General features: G+C 33.2%; 2 protein-coding genes across 3 annotated transcripts; both read right to left on the bottom strand.

Annotated features, from left to right (window-relative positions):
* Positions 1 to 33: 33 nt before the first annotated feature.
* On the bottom strand, positions 34 to 4,544 carry LOC108347436 (polyadenylate-binding protein RBP45). The gene is made up of 6 exons (XM_017586671.2): positions 4,128 to 4,544; positions 3,196 to 3,667; positions 973 to 1,028; positions 773 to 903; positions 579 to 675; positions 34 to 486 (listed from the first exon to the last, which is right to left on the bottom strand). The coding sequence occupies exons 1-6, from the start codon at positions 4,386 to 4,388 to the stop codon at positions 310 to 312; spliced, it is 1,194 nt and encodes a 397-aa protein (XP_017442160.2). The 5' UTR covers positions 4,389 to 4,544; the 3' UTR covers positions 34 to 309.
* A 4,622-nt stretch (positions 4,545 to 9,166) lies between these two features.
* On the bottom strand, positions 9,167 to 18,682 carry LOC108332569 (uncharacterized). 2 transcript variants are annotated; one of them, XM_052871935.1, is made up of 22 exons: positions 17,940 to 18,682; positions 17,367 to 17,835; positions 17,171 to 17,256; positions 16,821 to 16,937; positions 16,537 to 16,725; positions 16,360 to 16,422; positions 15,987 to 16,043; positions 15,472 to 15,594; positions 15,277 to 15,393; positions 14,579 to 14,686; positions 14,349 to 14,484; positions 13,671 to 13,802; positions 13,139 to 13,315; positions 12,216 to 13,051; positions 11,715 to 11,892; positions 11,391 to 11,626; positions 11,127 to 11,190; positions 10,778 to 11,016; positions 10,304 to 10,493; positions 9,724 to 9,949; positions 9,473 to 9,628; positions 9,167 to 9,396 (listed from the first exon to the last, which is right to left on the bottom strand). In XM_052871935.1, exons 1-22 carry the CDS (start codon positions 18,585 to 18,587, stop codon positions 9,303 to 9,305), a joined length of 4,641 nt encoding a protein of 1,546 aa, XP_052727895.1. In that variant the 5' UTR covers positions 18,588 to 18,682; the 3' UTR covers positions 9,167 to 9,302. The 2 variants fall into 2 exon arrangements, with proteins under 2 accessions (XP_052727895.1, XP_017423594.1); XM_017568105.2 differs by having other exon boundaries at positions 16,821 to 16,934.
* Between the last annotated feature and the right edge of the window lie 360 nt (positions 18,683 to 19,042).

Genomic DNA, 19,042 nt, shown 5'->3' with positions numbered 1-19,042 from the left:
CGCGACAATGCATCGTACGCTACATACACAATATGCCACCCGCTTAATATTCTGTATTACAAATAATTAATAGGAGTATCAAATGTGGAAGGGTTCACCAGATGCATAAACATCAAGGTACTCAGCAAGCAATATTTAATGGGTACAAAGTAAAAGTTCGCATAGAATGTTTAATGCTAATAGCAATGATAGGAAGGTAAAAGATGAGCCAAGTTTGTTCTCAATGAGACAATTAGAGTAAGAACCAAAACGAGTATCATAGATAGGATAGGATTACAGAAGAAAACGGAAAATTGGGGCAGAACTTGCTTAGCTATATCCTATTTGCTGTTGTTGCTGAGGAGGTTGGTAATTTGCGTAGCCCGGATAACTGCCATACATATTGGGATCTTGTCCAGCAGGAGCATAACCATAATTTTCATAACCCTGCGCAGCATATCCATAGTAACCACCACTGCCATTCCACTGATTCGCATCTGGTTGGGCCTGAGTCATCCACGAAAACCAAATTCATTATAAAAATCAATTAACAAGGATTAAGCATATCAGAATGACCACAGTTCAGTAACATTGCTTACCTGTTTGTTTGAAGGACTTCGGCCCCATGAAAGCCGAACATTTTGTCCACCCAAAAGTGTGCCGTTTAAAACCCGCAAAGCTTCTTCTGCACAGCTCCTGATGCATAAACACGAAAAATCACGGCACAATCAGAGGACACTGCATTTAGACAAGTTAACAAGATAAATATAAATTACTTCAATGATTAAATTACCTGTCCGCAAATTGGACAAATCCACATCTCTTGCCAGCTGGAATCTTCACGTGAACTAACTCTCCATACTGCCCAAAAACTTGTCTCAAATGGTCATCGGTAACATTAGGATCCAAATTGCCGACAAAAATCTGCAATTAAACTAGGGTCATGAACAAGAACAAAGAAGAGCAGTTTCTATATTGCAAAGAAGTACGCACAGTTGTATTATTTGGATCATGCTCGTTCTGTGCCCCTTGAGGATTCTGATATGATGCTGCATGTTCAAAGTACAAGTAAAAAGATGGGTAACATTATTAAACAAAAATTCTGGAAGCAGTCCGCGGAAAAAGACACCAAAAAAAGATAAAGACAAAATACTTTGAGTTTTCAAAGACAAAAGGCACATCCTTTTTATGGAGGTACGAATTTTCAACATAATGTTGATACATTCAGGATGAAATTTCAAATATCCCATACTCAACTCTATACGATTCATTCGAAAAACATGCAATTATATATACCAATTCCACAAGCAACAAATTACAGGTGCCTTTGCATGCACCACAAACTTTCGCCACACTACACTATTAGAAATGCACCATCATTCAGAAGCACAAAATCTGCCTCATTTTCAATTAACAAGTACATGTACAGGGGAAAATAGCAATTTGAGAAGAAAATAACATGCCCAGAACCATAAATATTAAAATATGGAAAAACTATTCAATGACATAAATATGATCAGAAATTAAAAAAAAAAACATGGATTCAGATAATTTCATGAGAAAATTCATCAGAAAGGGTTACAATGCAAAGGGAATGTAGAAAATGATGAAGTTTCCCTCCCTCTCTCTAACTATCCAAATATGATAAAACATTCTGACATGAACAAAATCTGACATTGAACTAAATCATGGATTCAAATAATTCCATGAGAAAATTCAACATAAATACTTGTCAATACACTGCAACGGTAAAACTATTGGCCTTACAAAATGCAAATACTACGGACAATGTGACAAACAAAATGGACACCAGTCTCTCTCAATGAGAATGTCTCCCTATATATCCATCTATACATACATTTACATACATATATTATATATACACATATATAGTTTCTTGTAAAAATGATAGTATTTAAGATACACACACATCGTGGTTTGTCATATAAACTAAAATAAGAATGAACTAGGAAGCTGTCAAATGCTTGTTACACAATATAGAAAACTTCACAAGTCATTTAACATTTTAATATATATATATATATATATATATATATATATATATATATATATATATATATATATAGTTTCTTGTAAAAATTATAGTATTTAAGATACACACATATCGTGGTTTACCATATAAACTAAAATAAGAATAAACTAGGAAGCTGTCAAATGCTTGTTACTACACAATATAGAAAACTTCACAGGTCATTTAACATTTTGACATTTTAATAGATTGGTTCCCAAAGAATTAAGTAATAGAGTAAATTATAACTTCAACTCCAATGAGTCTTCCAAAAGGACTAAGCAATATAGAGTAAATTATAACTTTAATAGCATATGTGCTGAGAAATTTAGAAAGAATGGCGACAGACCTTGCCTTGTGACAACAAAAAATGGAAAACCATCTGGCAGAGTGCATTTCTACAAAACCAAAGCACTAACCACCGTATCCCAAGGTATTCCTTGTGAACTAGGTTGGAAACTTGAATTAATAGCGATAGATAGATGAAGAAAAGAAAGTAGAAAGTACAAAAGACTTCCTAAAGAAGGGAAAGCTAAAACAGAAACTCAAAGATACAGTTCTTTAAGTAATGTCAAAGGAGTAAAGCTAAAGGAGCAAGGAGCAAGAATGGAGGACGGATATGAAAGTAATTTGAATAGTTGCATAAGTAATTTGGCTAAAAAGCCAAGCAACAAAATGAAAAGAAAAGAAAATATACGTAATTAGAGGCAGAAAAGAAAATGCCACAAAAAATAATGGGCAATACATAAACAGATAACTGACCTACACAAGGCCATGGACTAAAATGGTAACCATTTCAGCTGAAATCAGTTCCAGGCTCCGAGATGACAGAGCCTCTTAGCACCCTGCTTTGAGACAATGGGAGTTCTATAAGATTTTATTATTTAATATCATTTACTTAGCCCAAATTTTTAAAGGAAATTACAGGAAGAAATGTGTTTGGACTGCAATTCTTCAAGAGTGTAACTGAAAAGAAATGTAAATTAAAACATCTGGGATACACACAAACTAGATAACTAAAGAATTAAAGAACTGAATCCAACCAGTAGTATAAACGTATCAATATTCAATAACAGACCAAAAGTATGCATCTGAAAGAAAAACAGATCTAAATTATATTTAAGCAACACATTGGCAGATATTTGCATCAAAATGACAAGTACAAGACAACTATGAAAGAGACATACCTTTTGGCTGGGTCTGGGTGCTAGGATTTTTATTAGAGGCAGGTCCAATTCGCATGGGTCTTGTTGAACAAAGAACCCCTTGCATTTCAGTCATAGCCCTAACCTGTTCACTCTCATCTCCAAACCTAACAAAACCATAACCCTTTGTACGACCAGTAAGCCTATCAATTACAACTTTGGCACCCTTAACGGAGGGATACCGAGCCCGAAATGTCTCTTGCAGAAGATAATCTGTAACATCTGCAGCCAGGTCTCCAACAAATATAGTGTGATCCGGGCTGTCATCATGACGCCTGTCCCCTGCACTAAACGAAGCCCAGTTCAATCTGAAGTTCTGACCACCATTTGGCATAATGGTTCCGTTGTATGTTTGAAGGATTCTCTCGGCACCCGCACGACTGGTAAATTCAATAAACCCATATCCCTCCGATTGACTAGTTTGTTTGTTCCGAATGACTTTAACCGAAGCCACCTGTAAGCAAATACCATATTTCAGTAACCAACATTCAGAATCACCTTGAAACACCAACAAGCTTCTAAACATTAGTTTTACTTGCTTACATGCAATAACATTCATCTGAACCAATCAAATCTGCCCCAGAATATGCAATCATCAAAAACTCAGATTCATAATTAAAAAAATAATATATTAACAACAGAAAACGCAAATCTCTATTTAAAATCTCTGAAATGTACACCTTTCAAAAGAATACATCATATTTTTTCCACATAATTTATTTATAGGATCGACAGTATTTGCTCTCGCAAAAAACAAAAGATTAATTTGATGTCAACATATTCTAAATCTAACACCACACCATAGTAATTTCAAGTTAAAATCTAACCAAAATTCCAAAAAACAAAAATAAAATGCAAAGATGTGTAGGGCGATTTGAAAAGGGAAAAGCGAAAATAAGGAAAAGCACAGATACCTCGCCTGTATGTGCGAAACACGTGTAGATGTAGTTCTCGTCCATCCAGTACTGCAAATCACCGATCCAGAGGGTTCGGACCTCATCGGCGCTGGTAGGCTGCGGAGGAGCCACCGATTGCGGAGGAGGCTGGGCAGATGGGGCCCACATCTGAGGGGGCTGCGGCTGCGGCGGCATCATCATGTAGGGTTGTTGCTGTTGCTGCTGTTGTGGATATTGCTGGTTGGGTTGTTGGGCCATGCCGGGTCCTGGCTGCATCATCTTCTTCAACCTCAAAATTCTCCAATGGACAAGCACAGCGAAAAAAAAGATAGAGAGAACCACAGAGAGAGAAAGAGATCAACCACAATAATGAATGTGAGACTGTGCTTTTAAGAGTAGTTGAGACCCAAACCCTAACCTTGTGGCGTGTCCTTCTTTCTGTCTCTCAACACGGATATTTATTTACCTATTTTTTTTTAATTATTATTATTAACATCAATATTTTTATTACAACTAAATATTTAAATTTATTTACTTATTTACCCGTGAAAATGTATTATAATTTTTATTAATTTTTTTACTAATAAAATTCTTATTATTATAATTTTTAAAGAAATATAATAATTTTATAATTTATTGTAAATAGTTATTTTAGTAATCAAATTAATAAAATAATTATTTTAATTTTAAAAATCTCTTCAATAATATAATATATAATATATAACGCACATAATATAATATAGATAATCAATTTAGAAAGAAATACAGTACGAACTTATTATTGATGAAAATATTGATATCTATATTCTGATGATAAATAAAAGTCATACAAGTAAATAATAAAAATCATTTATTTATTTATTAAATTGTTTCTGTTAGTAAAAAAAAATAAGCAATGAAGTTTTGTTAATAAAAAGATGAAGTAATACAAAATCAAAGTCAATATAATCTAGTAAAAGGATTTTTATGAAGATTTGTATGGTTTTTGAAAAGCTTAGGTAAGTAGATTTTTGTATAGGACTTAGTGCAGTCTTTGATTTTTTTTTTATCTTTTGCTTTGAAATTGTTTTTAAATAAAAAATATTTTGCAATAATCAGTTAATTACTTAGATAATTGATTATTACAAAAATAAAAATAAAATGTTAAAAACTCTAATTGGACTGTTTAGAAATCTATTAAAAACAACTAAAGAAGAATATAATAAAAGTTTTATAGAAAAAAAAAGTTGTTAAAAACATGTATGTTATTAAATCTAAGAATAAAAATAAAGAACCTAATTTACTACAAAAACTTGTAACATTGCAAAAACTAGGGTCTTTCATTCCAATTATAAAAACTTTTTTCAACTCTTACCACTTCAAATTCAATCTTTATATAAATTTGTTCGTAATTTTACTTTTAAATCTCGTTTTGACTCGTCCAACAAATCTATCTAATAAAAACACAAAAGAAATATAAATATCAATTTGTTCAATTAGTCTAATGAGTATTTTTATTTGTTATCGAATTCACAAATAATACTAAATCAATTCAAAATAAATCATTAAAAATAAATTATACAAATATATCTATTCTTAATATTCTACCAATTTGCAAATTTCATTGCTTAATATTAAAAATTAAATACATTTTACCTTTTCATTAACTGAGTTAATATAACTACTAAGGTTTTATGTTTTTTAATATGTATTATATTTTGAATTTGAATTACTTAAATTTTATTACTTCACAAATTATGATCTAATTTTGCCAATTTAATCATTTAAATTTCAAATCTATATATTTATGTTAACTTTAAAATTATATATATTTCATTTTTTTATTTATTGGATGTCAATTTAATATATATATATATATATATATATATATATATGTTTTTTAAAATTTTGTGATGATGTATATGATAATAATAATAATTTGTGCTCTGGTAAGATGAAAAGTTAAACCATGTTAAATTTTTGAAGGATTCGCGAAAGATAAATAAATATCGAATGTACAAAATTTGTTAAAATAATAATTTGAAGATTTTTTCACTATGTCATGTGATAAATGTTGTGTTATGTAGTTTTTTTTCACAAATTTTAGATCATAAAGTAGTTTTAAATGGTAAAATAATTCGAGTTTTCAAAACGAAGCATTCCAAATTTTCATATGTTTAAGTTTTATTTAATAATCATAATTAAAACAAATTAAAATACCCTACAAAAGCAATACTTCACTTAAAAAAACATATCTTTTTTTTTTTCAAAAAATACACCATTAAAGTCCCATATCCCAAATCAATCATCACACAATTACTAAAATCATAAATATGATTCATGCTTCTGACAACACATAATAATTCAAATATTTACATACCGTAAGTACTTTAATAAATACCAAAACCATGACTAAGTTAAAAAAATACACAACTTCCAAATTTTCAAAATATTTAAAAAAAAATATATTTGCCTTTTATATACATAATATTAGAGCTGTCAAAATGGGTTACAACTCGCGGGCCAATTCGGTCCACCACGGGTTTGAGCCGGGATTTTTTTAATGCGGGTCAGATTTCAACCTGGCTCATTTAAACCCGACTCATACGGGTTGAATCCGTGGTGGGCTGGGTTGGCTCACCAATCCACCTATCTAATTTTATTTTATTAAAATTTAATTTTAATTTTATACAAAAATATTTATTATTTTTTTTCTTGAAAAAATTATTTAAATTTCTTATTTTTAAAATTAATTAAACACTCATGTTCGGAGTGAAATTTGTTTAGATTTGAATTATAGAAAGTTTGTAAAAAAAATGTAATTAAGTGAGTCAGTCACTCAACCCGTTTACCCACCAACCCGTGGTAGGTCGAGTCGGGTTCGAATTCTTTTAATTCGCTAATAAATGAACCGAGTTAGGTTGGCTCACTAAGTGACCAACCCGTGGTGGGCCGGGTCGGGTCAGGCCGGATGACCCGTTTTGACAACTCTACATAATATATTATAAATCTTCACATAAAATAAATCAAATCCCAAATTCCAAATTCCACACTTTAACTTTCTATTGCTATTCACATAATTTGAAATTGACTTTTAAATACAATTACATGATCATATTTGGTTTAGAAATAAAAAGCAAATATTAAATCCACACATTTTTGGTACTTTCCAAAACTTAATAATAAATGTATATCCAATATTTTAACGCTGAGAAAACAATACTATGATGTGAAATAAAAACAAATTTTATTTATTGTTATATATAATATACACTATACAATTTTAAGAAAATATCACCTTAACACATGTATATATTTAAAGATATATAAGTTTTGTAAAACAAACAACAATTTCATCCAATAGTACCAGAAAGAAAATTAATTAATTCTCTTTACCTCTTAAAGACTTTTACCCTAATTTCTCTCCCTTTTGTTTTTAACATAACTTAGGAAAGAATCACCAAACAAATCTCATTTCTTAACCACTTTAATTTTTAAAAATCAACTTATCTACTCGTTTTTTAAGAGATTTGGTTTATAAAATAATTTTTTAAATGACTAAATTGATTTAAAGTGATTTAATTTTCATATTTTGTATTATAGGGAGGAATGAATTAATGAATATTTTTGGAAGATGTTAAGATAGAATTTGTTCATCCCATATCTCAACATGAAAATAGCATGACTTTGCTCACACAAGATGGTAAATTCTTACCTGCAACTTCAAGTAATTCTTTGTTCTTTAACTTTACACTCATTTCTCTCTCTCCCTTTCCTTTTTTTTCTTCTTTTGCTCTCTCTGTATGTATAACTGACATATCTTCTAATCAAACTCCACCATTACACCCAATAATAGTGATATTAAATTTATGAAAATAATTTTATCAAAATTTTCTTTCTACATTTAAAAAAAATATATCGTCAATCTTAATCCTCCTCTAAATTGCTCTCCTTAGTTAGAAACAAGAAATTTGGAAGAGAGGTTAAGATTGACTTGGCTTAGTGAGAAAATATCAAATTGTATTTATTCATATTCTATTACGCTTATTTTGTATTGAGGTTGATATTTATATATCTTCACAGCTTAATTTTGCTTAAGAATTTTCTATTACATAGTTATTTGGTTTCAATATTGATAAATTACATCCATTTTGGTTAAATATATTTTCTTTTATTGGTATAATATCAGTGTTTTGTCTTTATTTTGCCCTCGATTTCTTTTCTTATCATCTATAAGAATTTTAAATTTTCCTTTTTCCCTTAATCATATAATTCATCACAGTTCATGAATGGGTCTAATCAGAGGAAACCTGCTAACAATTATGGATTTGTTGCTGCCATAAAGTTTGGTTTTATTTTTAAAGTTGCTATTGGTTAATTTCGTTTTTTTACTCACAAATAATACACTATTAAAAAAATATTGATCAAGAAAAACGGTTTTGTGATAATGTTTAAAACTAATTTAATGGTTAATAACTATTATAAAAATAAGAAGAAAAAACAAACATCATTGTTTTCTTAAAAACATTTCATTAATTATAAAAAACCAAAATTATTTACAATTATTTAAAAATAAAACATGTAATAGTTCATAAAAAAGTGATGTTAACACTGATAATTCGTATTTACATGATAAAAAGAATAAATTTACTTGTTTTGTTATAGATTTTGAATTTATAAACAACCTTAGTTAGAAAAAGTAAGTGTAGACGCAATAACTTGAGGTATACCTAGCATGTGTCAATGAACTTTACGGGATTTTTTTCAAATCAATAATTTACAGTCTGAAAGTTCTATTATTATAGCCTACCTATTTTTTTTTTCCATGAGTTTTTTGGTTAGGTCATTCTTTGTTTGTTTTTTATTTTAATGATATTTTTATGTGATGATAGTAGTGATAACCAAAATGAGGTATAATTAAAAAAAAAGAAACACTTCTTTTATTCTCCATTTTTTTATTAAGACTTATATTTTTGCTATTTATATAGTCCTTTCACAACTCTCTTCATTTTCTCTACCATTTTTAAAAAGCATGTATTTTTGAAAACAATTATGCAGAAAACTCAGAAAGTTCACTGTTAAGGTTCTAACCATTGTTTGCTTTCAGTAAGTTTAAAGAAAGCTGATTCCAATATCCACGAGATGAGGACAGTATGTAATAAATACAGGAGACCAGATCTTAACCTCCTCTTGCATCTGTTTAAGAAAAGTTTTTCATGCCCTTGTTATCAGTTTAACAATCTCAGCAGCCTCCTTCAATCTTCTCTCTCTGTTTTCTTTGATAACCAGGTTAGCAGCCCTAGGATTTCTGTATTTCAACAAAACAATTGTAATCAACAAACATTGCATTTTTTCAGAATCTAACAAAACAACTAAAGTCTGACCTTTTCTCGTAAATTCCCTTCCGTTTAAGGTCCTCGACAAGGCCGTGCAATCGTTTTAGCAGAGCAGGGGACTTCAAAATCGCCTCAACGCCTTTGCCAGTTGAACATATCTTCTTCAGAAGTTCAGAAGCAATGAAGTAACCCTCGTTTTTATTCCTGGAACAAGTTATATATAAAGTTATAACAGGAATAGAATAAGAATATTATTGTACATCAACTTCAACGGCTAACTACAACTCTACTTAAACAACCTCAATAATTCCATCACAATTATCTGTACAGAACTACGACTTTGGATCAACACTTGTAGAAGATGAGGATAGCGGGCGAGATTTCGGAGAGTTGACAAAGCATGCTTTAGAACCTCCTGATCAGGTATACTCCGGCTGACTGTTTGAATCAGCCGCAGCAAAGTATCAATGGCCCCGGCAGCCACAAGTTCTTCACAACATTTCTGAGAGTGCCCTGTAGCCATGTCTGTGAAAACGCAGAAAAACAAATGAGAAAAAGTATGTCAGGTCAGAACTTATACAATGAACCGCTATTTGAAGTGAAGAACGAATGCGGGTGAAACTGCATCATCACTTGGACAACAGATTGAACGAAGGGAATTAGTAGAATTTAAATCACAATACAACTAACGGCTCTTTTAAGACCTCGGGCCACCCCTTAATAAAATATAACATACCACTGTTTATTCATTCGCGTCAGGCGTATTATTAGAATTAGAACACACATTTGAGGAAATTATACTGCATGTTTGAGACGCCGTCTCAGAAATAACAAAGATAGCAACAAAATCTAGATTAAGTAATGTTTGAAAAATCTCACCCAATATTGAACAAGTATGAAGGATGTTACTAAGACTCTTCATATTGAGTAGCTCCGAAAGCGCTGCCAAGAGTCTGTTTATGAGACGCTTGCTGTCATCCACATTTCTGGCAGACTTCTGCATTCTCAAGCGCAAATCCAACAACTGTTCTTTCGAAACTTTACGTGCATGGTAACCTTTCCAGTAGGACTACAAAAGTTTAGATAAAAAGAAGGAAGATTAAGAAAAAGGGAAAACTATATATTTCGATGAAAATTTGGTTAAAATAATTAGTCACATCAATGATATCATAAAGGATTTCATTGATCCATCTACTAGTGAAACAATGTATCATAAAACTAAATGTGATGTGAAAGTGGGAAGTAAAACGAAAGAAGAATGTTACCCTCTTTAGTGTAAAAGACAACATAATTGTATCCCACCCACCCAAAGAAAAATACTAAAGAATTACAGGGTAGTACAAAACACTATACTTGGATGACAATAATACGATGTCTCTGAACATTAGCCTTTCGCCTGGCTATCCACCCACGAGTACAAGACTGAATAACAATAGCAGATTTTGTCATCAATATCTGTAACAAGAGACCCTTCCACCATCGTTGCAATTTCACAACTGAAAGCAAAAATTGATCTGGTGGAAAACTACGACAGCCAACTGGCCCTGAGGTGCAGCCAACAGGAGTGATTGCACTTAGGTTAGAAGCACCACCTACATGAGGATAACAAGTATAATCGTATCTGCAGTAAATGTAAAACCCAGAACTAAAGCACCACCTAATGAGATTATGCATAAAACACTCGTAAAATATGAATATTTACCTAATCTCCGATGTCGAGTTAAATGTCCCCTAATGTAGCGTTGAATCAACAACGCCGCATCTTCCTGGCAAATGGAAATTAAGAGGCTTTAGTAAAATATAGGAACAAAAAAATAAATAAGTAAACAGAAAACAAATGAAAATTGAGCAATAGTTGCAGGTAGTAGCAGCATCTTAATGGTTTAATAATTATTTAAAAAAAAAAAGATTTAGCATGTATTTGGTTATCTGTCTGTAAATCATAATAACAATTAGAATATCATACTTGGATGACAACATGGCTTCTATAAAGAGTAGCATTTCGCCTGGTTATCCACCCACGGGTACATGACTGAATAATGATGGCCGATTTATTCATTAACTTCAGCAAGAGGAGACCCTTCCACCATCGTTGCAATTTCACAACCGAAAACAAGAACAGTTCAAATTGAAAACTACAAAAGCCAAATGGTTTTGAGCTGCAACTAACAGAAATAACTGTGCGTAGCTTGGAAGCGCTGCCTACATCACCAAAACATGATATAATAGTATTAGTGAGATGATAGGAAACCACAGATAAAGTTAACTTCATAAGACATTAATTAATAACCTAATAGCTGATTCCGAGTTACATGCCCCCTTATAAAGCGCTGGATCTCCAAAGCTGCATCTTTCTGGCAATTGAGAGCCTTTTGGCACTTCAAACTTCGAACGACACACTGGATCTTTATTACAGCGTCTTTTTGGAACAAGAAGTCCCTCTTTACAAGCCAACCACGGCAGTGCCTCTGGAATCATTAAAGCAACCTATCAGGTTAGATAATATTCTAAAACTAAAACTTACAAAAAATATGCAAAAGACATTTTTCTAAAATTGAAAAAATCATAGTATTATAGAAATTAGTAATTTCATCTGACGAAACATAACATTAAAGACAATGCCAAAAAGAATTTGAAGATGCACTCTTCCATATATCAGTAAATATATACACAGTACTGTTACCGAAAGAAGTAACAGCACATCGACTCATGAATTTTTTCATGCAAACTGGAGAGTCATGTAAAATACATGAAGATAAATATAATTACAACAAGCTAGCCACTGTCTTACTTGAATCTCAACAATGTCCTTCCTACGCGTACAAGCATCTTTTCGGGCAAACCAGCCCCGTAAACAAGACTGAATGATAACAGCTGCTTTAAACTCAATTTTGAAGTGCTGGAAAGCATTTAAACATCTCCACATTCGAAAATATGATTGAATTTTTATGACAGCTTGAATCTGATTTAAAAACCTTTTTCTCGACAACCACCTGTGGAAATTTAACTGAATTTTAGTTGCAAATAGGTGATTCCTACGTGCACCAGCATTCTTTCGGGCTAACCAGCCCCGCATACATGATTGAATAACAACAGCTGCCTTAAATTCAATCTTGAAGAGCTGAAAAGCATTCACACATCTCCACCTTCGAAAATAAGATTGAATCTTTACGGCAGCCTGAATCTGCTCTAAAAAACTTTTTGTCAATAACCACCTACGGAAATTTCGTTGAATTTTAGTTGCAAACAGGTGTTGCTTCTGAGCAGACTTGCAGCACATGAACTTTTTCCAAGCAAGCTGAATGATAGTGGCTGCATTTGTTTGAAGATGGAAAGTGACTTTCAGTTGGGAAAAAAATAAGTCTTTCTCTCTCTGATCTAGCTGATGAATATATCTAGATTGTCCCATCCCACCAGGGACCAATTTCTGAACATTAAGAGCAGCCGCTATCATATCTGAAATCAAAAGATCCGGATTTGTACTAGTCTCTTTCTTATGCCTCCTATAGAGCCAACTCCTAACTGCTTTCTGGATAATCTGTGCTGAGCTCTTTAACCTCAAAAAGGAACGTCTATACATGAAAAGCATGACGTATCTCTTATATGTTTCTGATTGCTTCAATATTTCTGTGTGATTAAATAAACAAGACAGATCAATATGTATTGAAAAAATAAACCCAGAAAATTTATAAGAAAAACTGATAAACTACATACCAAATGAAGAGTCACAGCCTTGAACAGTTGATAATATCACATAGGCTGACTTTTGCCTCACTTTTAGCCAAGCTCTGAAAACAGTTTGTAAAAGGGTAATCGAGTTTACCATCTTCAGAAACTTGCACCGTGCAACCCATCCTCTGAGATGCAGTTGTATTGTTTTTGTAGCATTTTCTAAAAATGTGAAGTACCAATCGTTAACTAGATGACATATATCATCAACAACAGAAGTTTTGCATGCAATTAGCAGATTAATAAGCTGCAATTATAGAGTGGAAAACAATTCGATCACACACTTTTACTATGCGATTTCATGAACAAAGTAAAGTTTAAAAGCCGATTTCAAATTCACTTGCAAATACATCCATTCCTTTGTACCAGGACTGATAGGAGTTGAACTAAGCACTGCTTCTTATTTCCCTTCCCCAATAAATTCACAATCTAGTGGATTTAGATATTTTTTTGCTGCTGTGGCAAATGTAATTATGACAACAGTGGCAAATAGGATTATGCACGTCTTAACAATTACCTCTTCTGATGTTGGTGCTGCATTCGGTGATTTTTGATCCCTTCAAATTAGAGGCAGCTTGTTTGTTGAGACCGTTTCTTTCGGCCATGTCTTGCCACCAAGTTTGGATGGCCTTGAATTTTCTTGAAGCATCTATGTTAATAAATAAGATTTTGATAAAAAAAAAGTTCACGAAATTATGAAAGAAAACTGATTATTTCATGAATAAAACTATACCATCATTATGATTAATCTAGGATGTATTGGTTTGGGAAACTAATATAATCACATTGAAAATATTGTCATAATATATGAAATGAAAGATGGCATGCTGTTGTCTACTCAGAGCCAACTACCATGCAAAAGAATGAATAACTGCAAACAGGCTAGCAAAATAATTCCTGGTAAAACCTACGTAAAAGGAGATCATATGTTTTAAAGATAAAGCCCAACTTATCTACTAATGTTTTAAATCAATATGAATCGTTCTCACTTTTATTTGTGATACCATGTCATAGAAATCCAAATGATACAACTATGATCACAATGAGATCAGCATAAGTAGTTTTATGTGGATAAAACAATCATTTATCAAATAATATCAAAATCAAATTAATTAACATACATGGAAGTTGAACAATAAACACAAACAGAAGACATGCATGGATAATTAAAGTTCACATCACTTGGTCACCAAACCTTCATTGTCAAGCACATCGGAAGCATCAGGCTTTTGTATGGATTCAGAATTTGAAAGGCACCTTAGCATCCTCAAATTTCTATGGTTCAGACTTTGGCAGTCATCACCCAATAGTTTGTGGAAATTTAAGTGATCCTGAAAATGTGAGAAGAAAGATATAAATTTTTCTTGACACAAAATTCAGAGTACAGTAGCAACAGAATGAGATCATAACCTTTATTCTGCTTACCAAATTTTTCTTGACAAATAATTGGCTTGCCAGGAAAACCAACAAAATCACCACACTTCGGTCACTGCAAGCACCATTATATTGAAGTAGCTCACTAATTTGAAGTACCTGAAAAAAACATACCCGAATTCAATTATGTTGCCAATAGTATCAAGTGAGATAAAACAAATGTATATTTCTTCTTTTTTTGTTTGGGTTACACAAATGCATATTATTTAACACAATTTAAGTGTCCATAAAAATGGCTTCAGTATTGATAACCAGAATTCGAAAATGTATGTTTGTAAGACAAAGAAAACGAGTGAGGGAGAGAATTGGGACAGCATTGAGTTGGCCTGCTGGATAGCAGTGAAGGACAGGAACATAAAGGGGGGAAGGGCACCTGTTGAGGTCGGTTATGCACTTTTGCTTCGCTGTACAGAGAGAAAAACATTTTTCTGTTGGGAGTTTAGGCTCTGGTTCAGGTGTGAAGTGTTCAGGCTCCATTTCTGATTTCTGATTCTTAACAAATATAAAAAACCAGTGTGTGTTCCTTGTATGTTATTAGCAATAATATAAGAATGTATTTGGTAGAAGGGAAATGTTTACTTTCCTAATAATAACATTCCAAAAAATAATTTCACAGGAATTTTTTTTGGTCAAGTTTCCACAAAAAGATTCTTATGCAAGTAGATATTAACACAAATTAGGGTAGTCACCTCTGGGAAGTTCCCCAGTAATGTAGTCAACTTTTGGGATAGTATAAAATTATACAGTGCATCTGAATATTCATCAACAGACATAATTGATGCCTTGCCACTTTTTATACTCACTTCCTGTTAAAAATGAAAAATAAAGGTGATGAACAAGATGTTATTATCAGAAGTCAGAAGGAATCTAAAGAAGTTAAAGACCTTCAACGAACAGGAATTTTGAAGTTCTTTTTGGAAGTAATAATCAAGTAAGCACCAGACAGCTTTGCCATCAACAAGGGAATGAAAATTGTCAATTTCACAATCATAGTTGTCACAAACTGCCTGCAAAAATAGAAAAAACTAGTTGACTACAGAGAACAAGGAATTTTTTACTTAATAAATACCAAGGTCACAATTACAGATGCACCATATGAAGCTCAAGCAAAAAAATTAAACTAAAATCCTGAAACAAAGTGTAGCAAACCAACCTCTATCTAAGAGCAACTAGGTATGGACTGTATACACCAAAACAAAACAAAACTTCACTTATCTATTTTGTATGAGTTAACCATGTTGGGAACTTGCAATAAGAAGACTGAAACAAAACAAGCATTGAGTTGAATTTTGAAGAAATTTTATGTTCAACAATACTGATTAACCTATTGGTAAACCAAAATGAAAAAAAAAATTCTAGAATAATCACCATGATTTATGGAAGCATTTTAGGAATGTACCTGTATCCAATTCAAAAGCAATTCCATAGAGCTAGAACTTGAAATGTTTACGGGAACCTGTAAGATGAAAGAAAAACCAAAGCTCTAATATAATAGGAATTCTGAGCTTGAAGTGAAAAAAAGTGTAGATACTGTTTTATGAATCCAGTTCCTCTAAAGTGAACAAGACACTTTATCGGGTAAATTGAGATATCTCAATCACAAATGAGAAGAGTGCACGTGCTTCACAAAATATGAAGGTATTGTAATATAAAAAATTGATTTATTCATCAATACTTAAGATTACTTGCTTTACTCTGGCTCGATTTAGAGGAGCCAATTATTTATTTTATAATTAAGTCAAACCACAAAGCTCATCTAACATGGAGCATACCTTGCCTCCTTGAACTTTAGAAATTTCCCCTCCTAAACTTGCTTTATCAACCAAAAGAGGTAGCTGCATGTCCAATGGCATCAAAATTTTCATTGTTGTCTAGGTTATAAGTTAGTATTAATTAAATCACAAGACTAATGCAGAAACTTGAAAAATAAGTCGAAACAGAACTGCCACCTGCAAATGAACAAATATATTCCAGAGCAAGGAAACTGTAAGTTCTTTGTCTCCATTAGCAATATCATCTGCCATAATCATCATGCCATCTTCATCAACTAGTGACCCACCAGCTTGCCTAATATATTGCAGGGCAAGACTGCAGTTTGCTAATTTTTTCTTAGGAGTATCAGAGGGGACTACAATTTTCTGTCCACACAAAAATGATGAGTTACAATCCTTAACTAATTGAATAATCAAGTGCCAAATAAGCTAGTATCATTTCCAATACATATATAACTAACCATGAGGATCGAAGAATTATGCTGCAAAAGCTGAATAGCTCTACACAGTTTTAATCCATCTTGGAGATCTACAAATAAATCTCTGATCCTGAAATCATACTCGACAAGAGGTTCCTGCTAAATCACAAAACATTCAAATAAAACATAGGTTGGACATGATTCAAACACAATGTCCTTCTTCACATATTTACTAGAACATCAACATTAGAGTGAAATATTGACATTAAAAGGAAACATCTACTATATGTGTAAGTGCCCAACACTCCCAGATACATGCGCAAGCTCACGCCCACATTAACCGACAACCTCATTCAAGTAAATCAGAATGGCATATGGAAGGAGTAACTGACCTGTTGATGAGATAATTTGTAACCTAAAATCACCAAATGTGTTAGAAGATTGCCTTCTCCATGCATTACGTCAGACGATAGAAATTCTAATTTCCAACCAAAAAAAAGAGTCAAACTAAAATGTAATGTAGAAGCTGCTGTTACAAAAATATTAAAAGAAAATAAGAGTAGGCTGCAAACATGAAAGAGGACCTACCATGAATCAGCTGACTGCTTGATTTAATCCAGGATTCTGGTTTGAATAACAAAGGAGAACCCCCATCCAATCCATCAATACCGTACTCCAGTGGGAGGTAACTCTGGCATTTAGCTTTATCCAGAACAAGCACAAGCAACAAAATTCTCTTCAATATCACATTCCCCAAATTCTCATAGTAACCTGACCTATACACGCCTTCAACCATTTTGTTATAAGCATAAGCTTTAGCTAAACCCTCATGCGAAAAAAATAACTTGTCAACGACCATTCTCAAGAACACAGCATCATGATCAGAATCCACATCACCATTTAACACCAAGGAGTCACCGCCAAAAATTACATACAATCCAATTCGCAACCAAGTAGAATTATAACACGTGAGAATTCTCATGGCCTTATCCTTCAAGCCAACATCAGTTACTATAGGGCAATGTGCCTTCATATTCAGTCTTCCTTCGTCAATTGCCTGAGAAAGGCAATAGACACATAGTTCAATAACTAAAGACCAAGTGGATAAAAATTTTATGCGAGTTGCAAAGCTCCTGGTAATTTAGGGAAGAAAAAACGAACCTTGGCGACGCGATTCATTTGAAGGAAGATCTCCTTACAAGCTGCAAGGCTGAAATACAAGCTCATTCGCTGATTCAAATCATCAAAACTGCAAACGTCCTCGAGAGAATCCCTGAGGTGCGAAAATGAGGAATCAGGAACCTCAGCCACCGACCCAGCATTTTCCTTGCTGGACAAGGATTTCCTCTGGCGCTTGGGGGTGCGCCAGGCGGAATCGACGCCGATGACGGAGATTACCGGGGCGCCGTCTCGCTTGCCATTGGTAGTGGGAGCGGAAGCATCCGCAGAAGAGTAGTGGCAGCCACATGAATTAGGATTTTGGAGGAGAAAGTTGAGCCATACTGAGAGAGACTTGGCGAGGGATTTGAGGGAGCGCTCTTTCTTGATTTGGGCCTTACGGGAGGACTGGGACTGCTCCAATTGGAAGGCCTTGAATTTCTTGGCTGTGGTGGCGGTGGATGCTTTGTTGGGACGGCGGTGGAAGGAGGAGGAAGTGGCTGCGTGTTTGGAGGCGGTGAAGAATTGAGTGGCGGGAGATGGGGCGGTGGTGAGAGAGAAAGGGGGCCGTCTGGGAGTGGTGAAGTTGGAGATGTCCCTGAGAAGGGAGGAAGAACGGATAGAGGGAGACGGATGTTCTTCGTAATCCATTGCAGTCTGCTGTTTCAGTTTCTTCCAATTGGGAAGTGAAACAAAGAACAATTGAATCACTATCCCTCTGTTTTGAATTTTGAATTTCAAAATCCTTTGACCGTTGCTTTTCGCACCTTTATTTCTTTATTCTGTGCAGATGTTGGATTAAGGTTACCTATATTAATTTTTTTTTCTGTTCCCGGTTAAAAAATCTATTATCTATTATATATTTAAGAAAACGAACCATTAACAAAAATACATTGTTACCCCTACTTATTTTTCTTATACTTATCCACAAAATAGGTTTTTCAGTCATCCAATTATTCTGTATCCAAATTTACTATACTGCTCTTTTCTCTGATTCACATCTCTCACCTCCTTCGTTGGCTTCTTGGTCTTTCCGCCATTCCCGCTCAGTTGTGATAGTGTTGATTGGATTGGTCTATAGTTTGATGGGTTTATTGATTTTGTTT

Source organism: Vigna angularis, chromosome 1, assembly GCF_016808095.1.
Source record: "Vigna angularis cultivar LongXiaoDou No.4 chromosome 1, ASM1680809v1, whole genome shotgun sequence".
Classification (NCBI taxonomy): Eukaryota; Viridiplantae; Streptophyta; class Magnoliopsida; order Fabales; family Fabaceae; genus Vigna; species Vigna angularis.
Note: the sequence above shows the minus strand (reverse complement) of the source record. Positions and strands in the feature narration are given on the sequence as shown.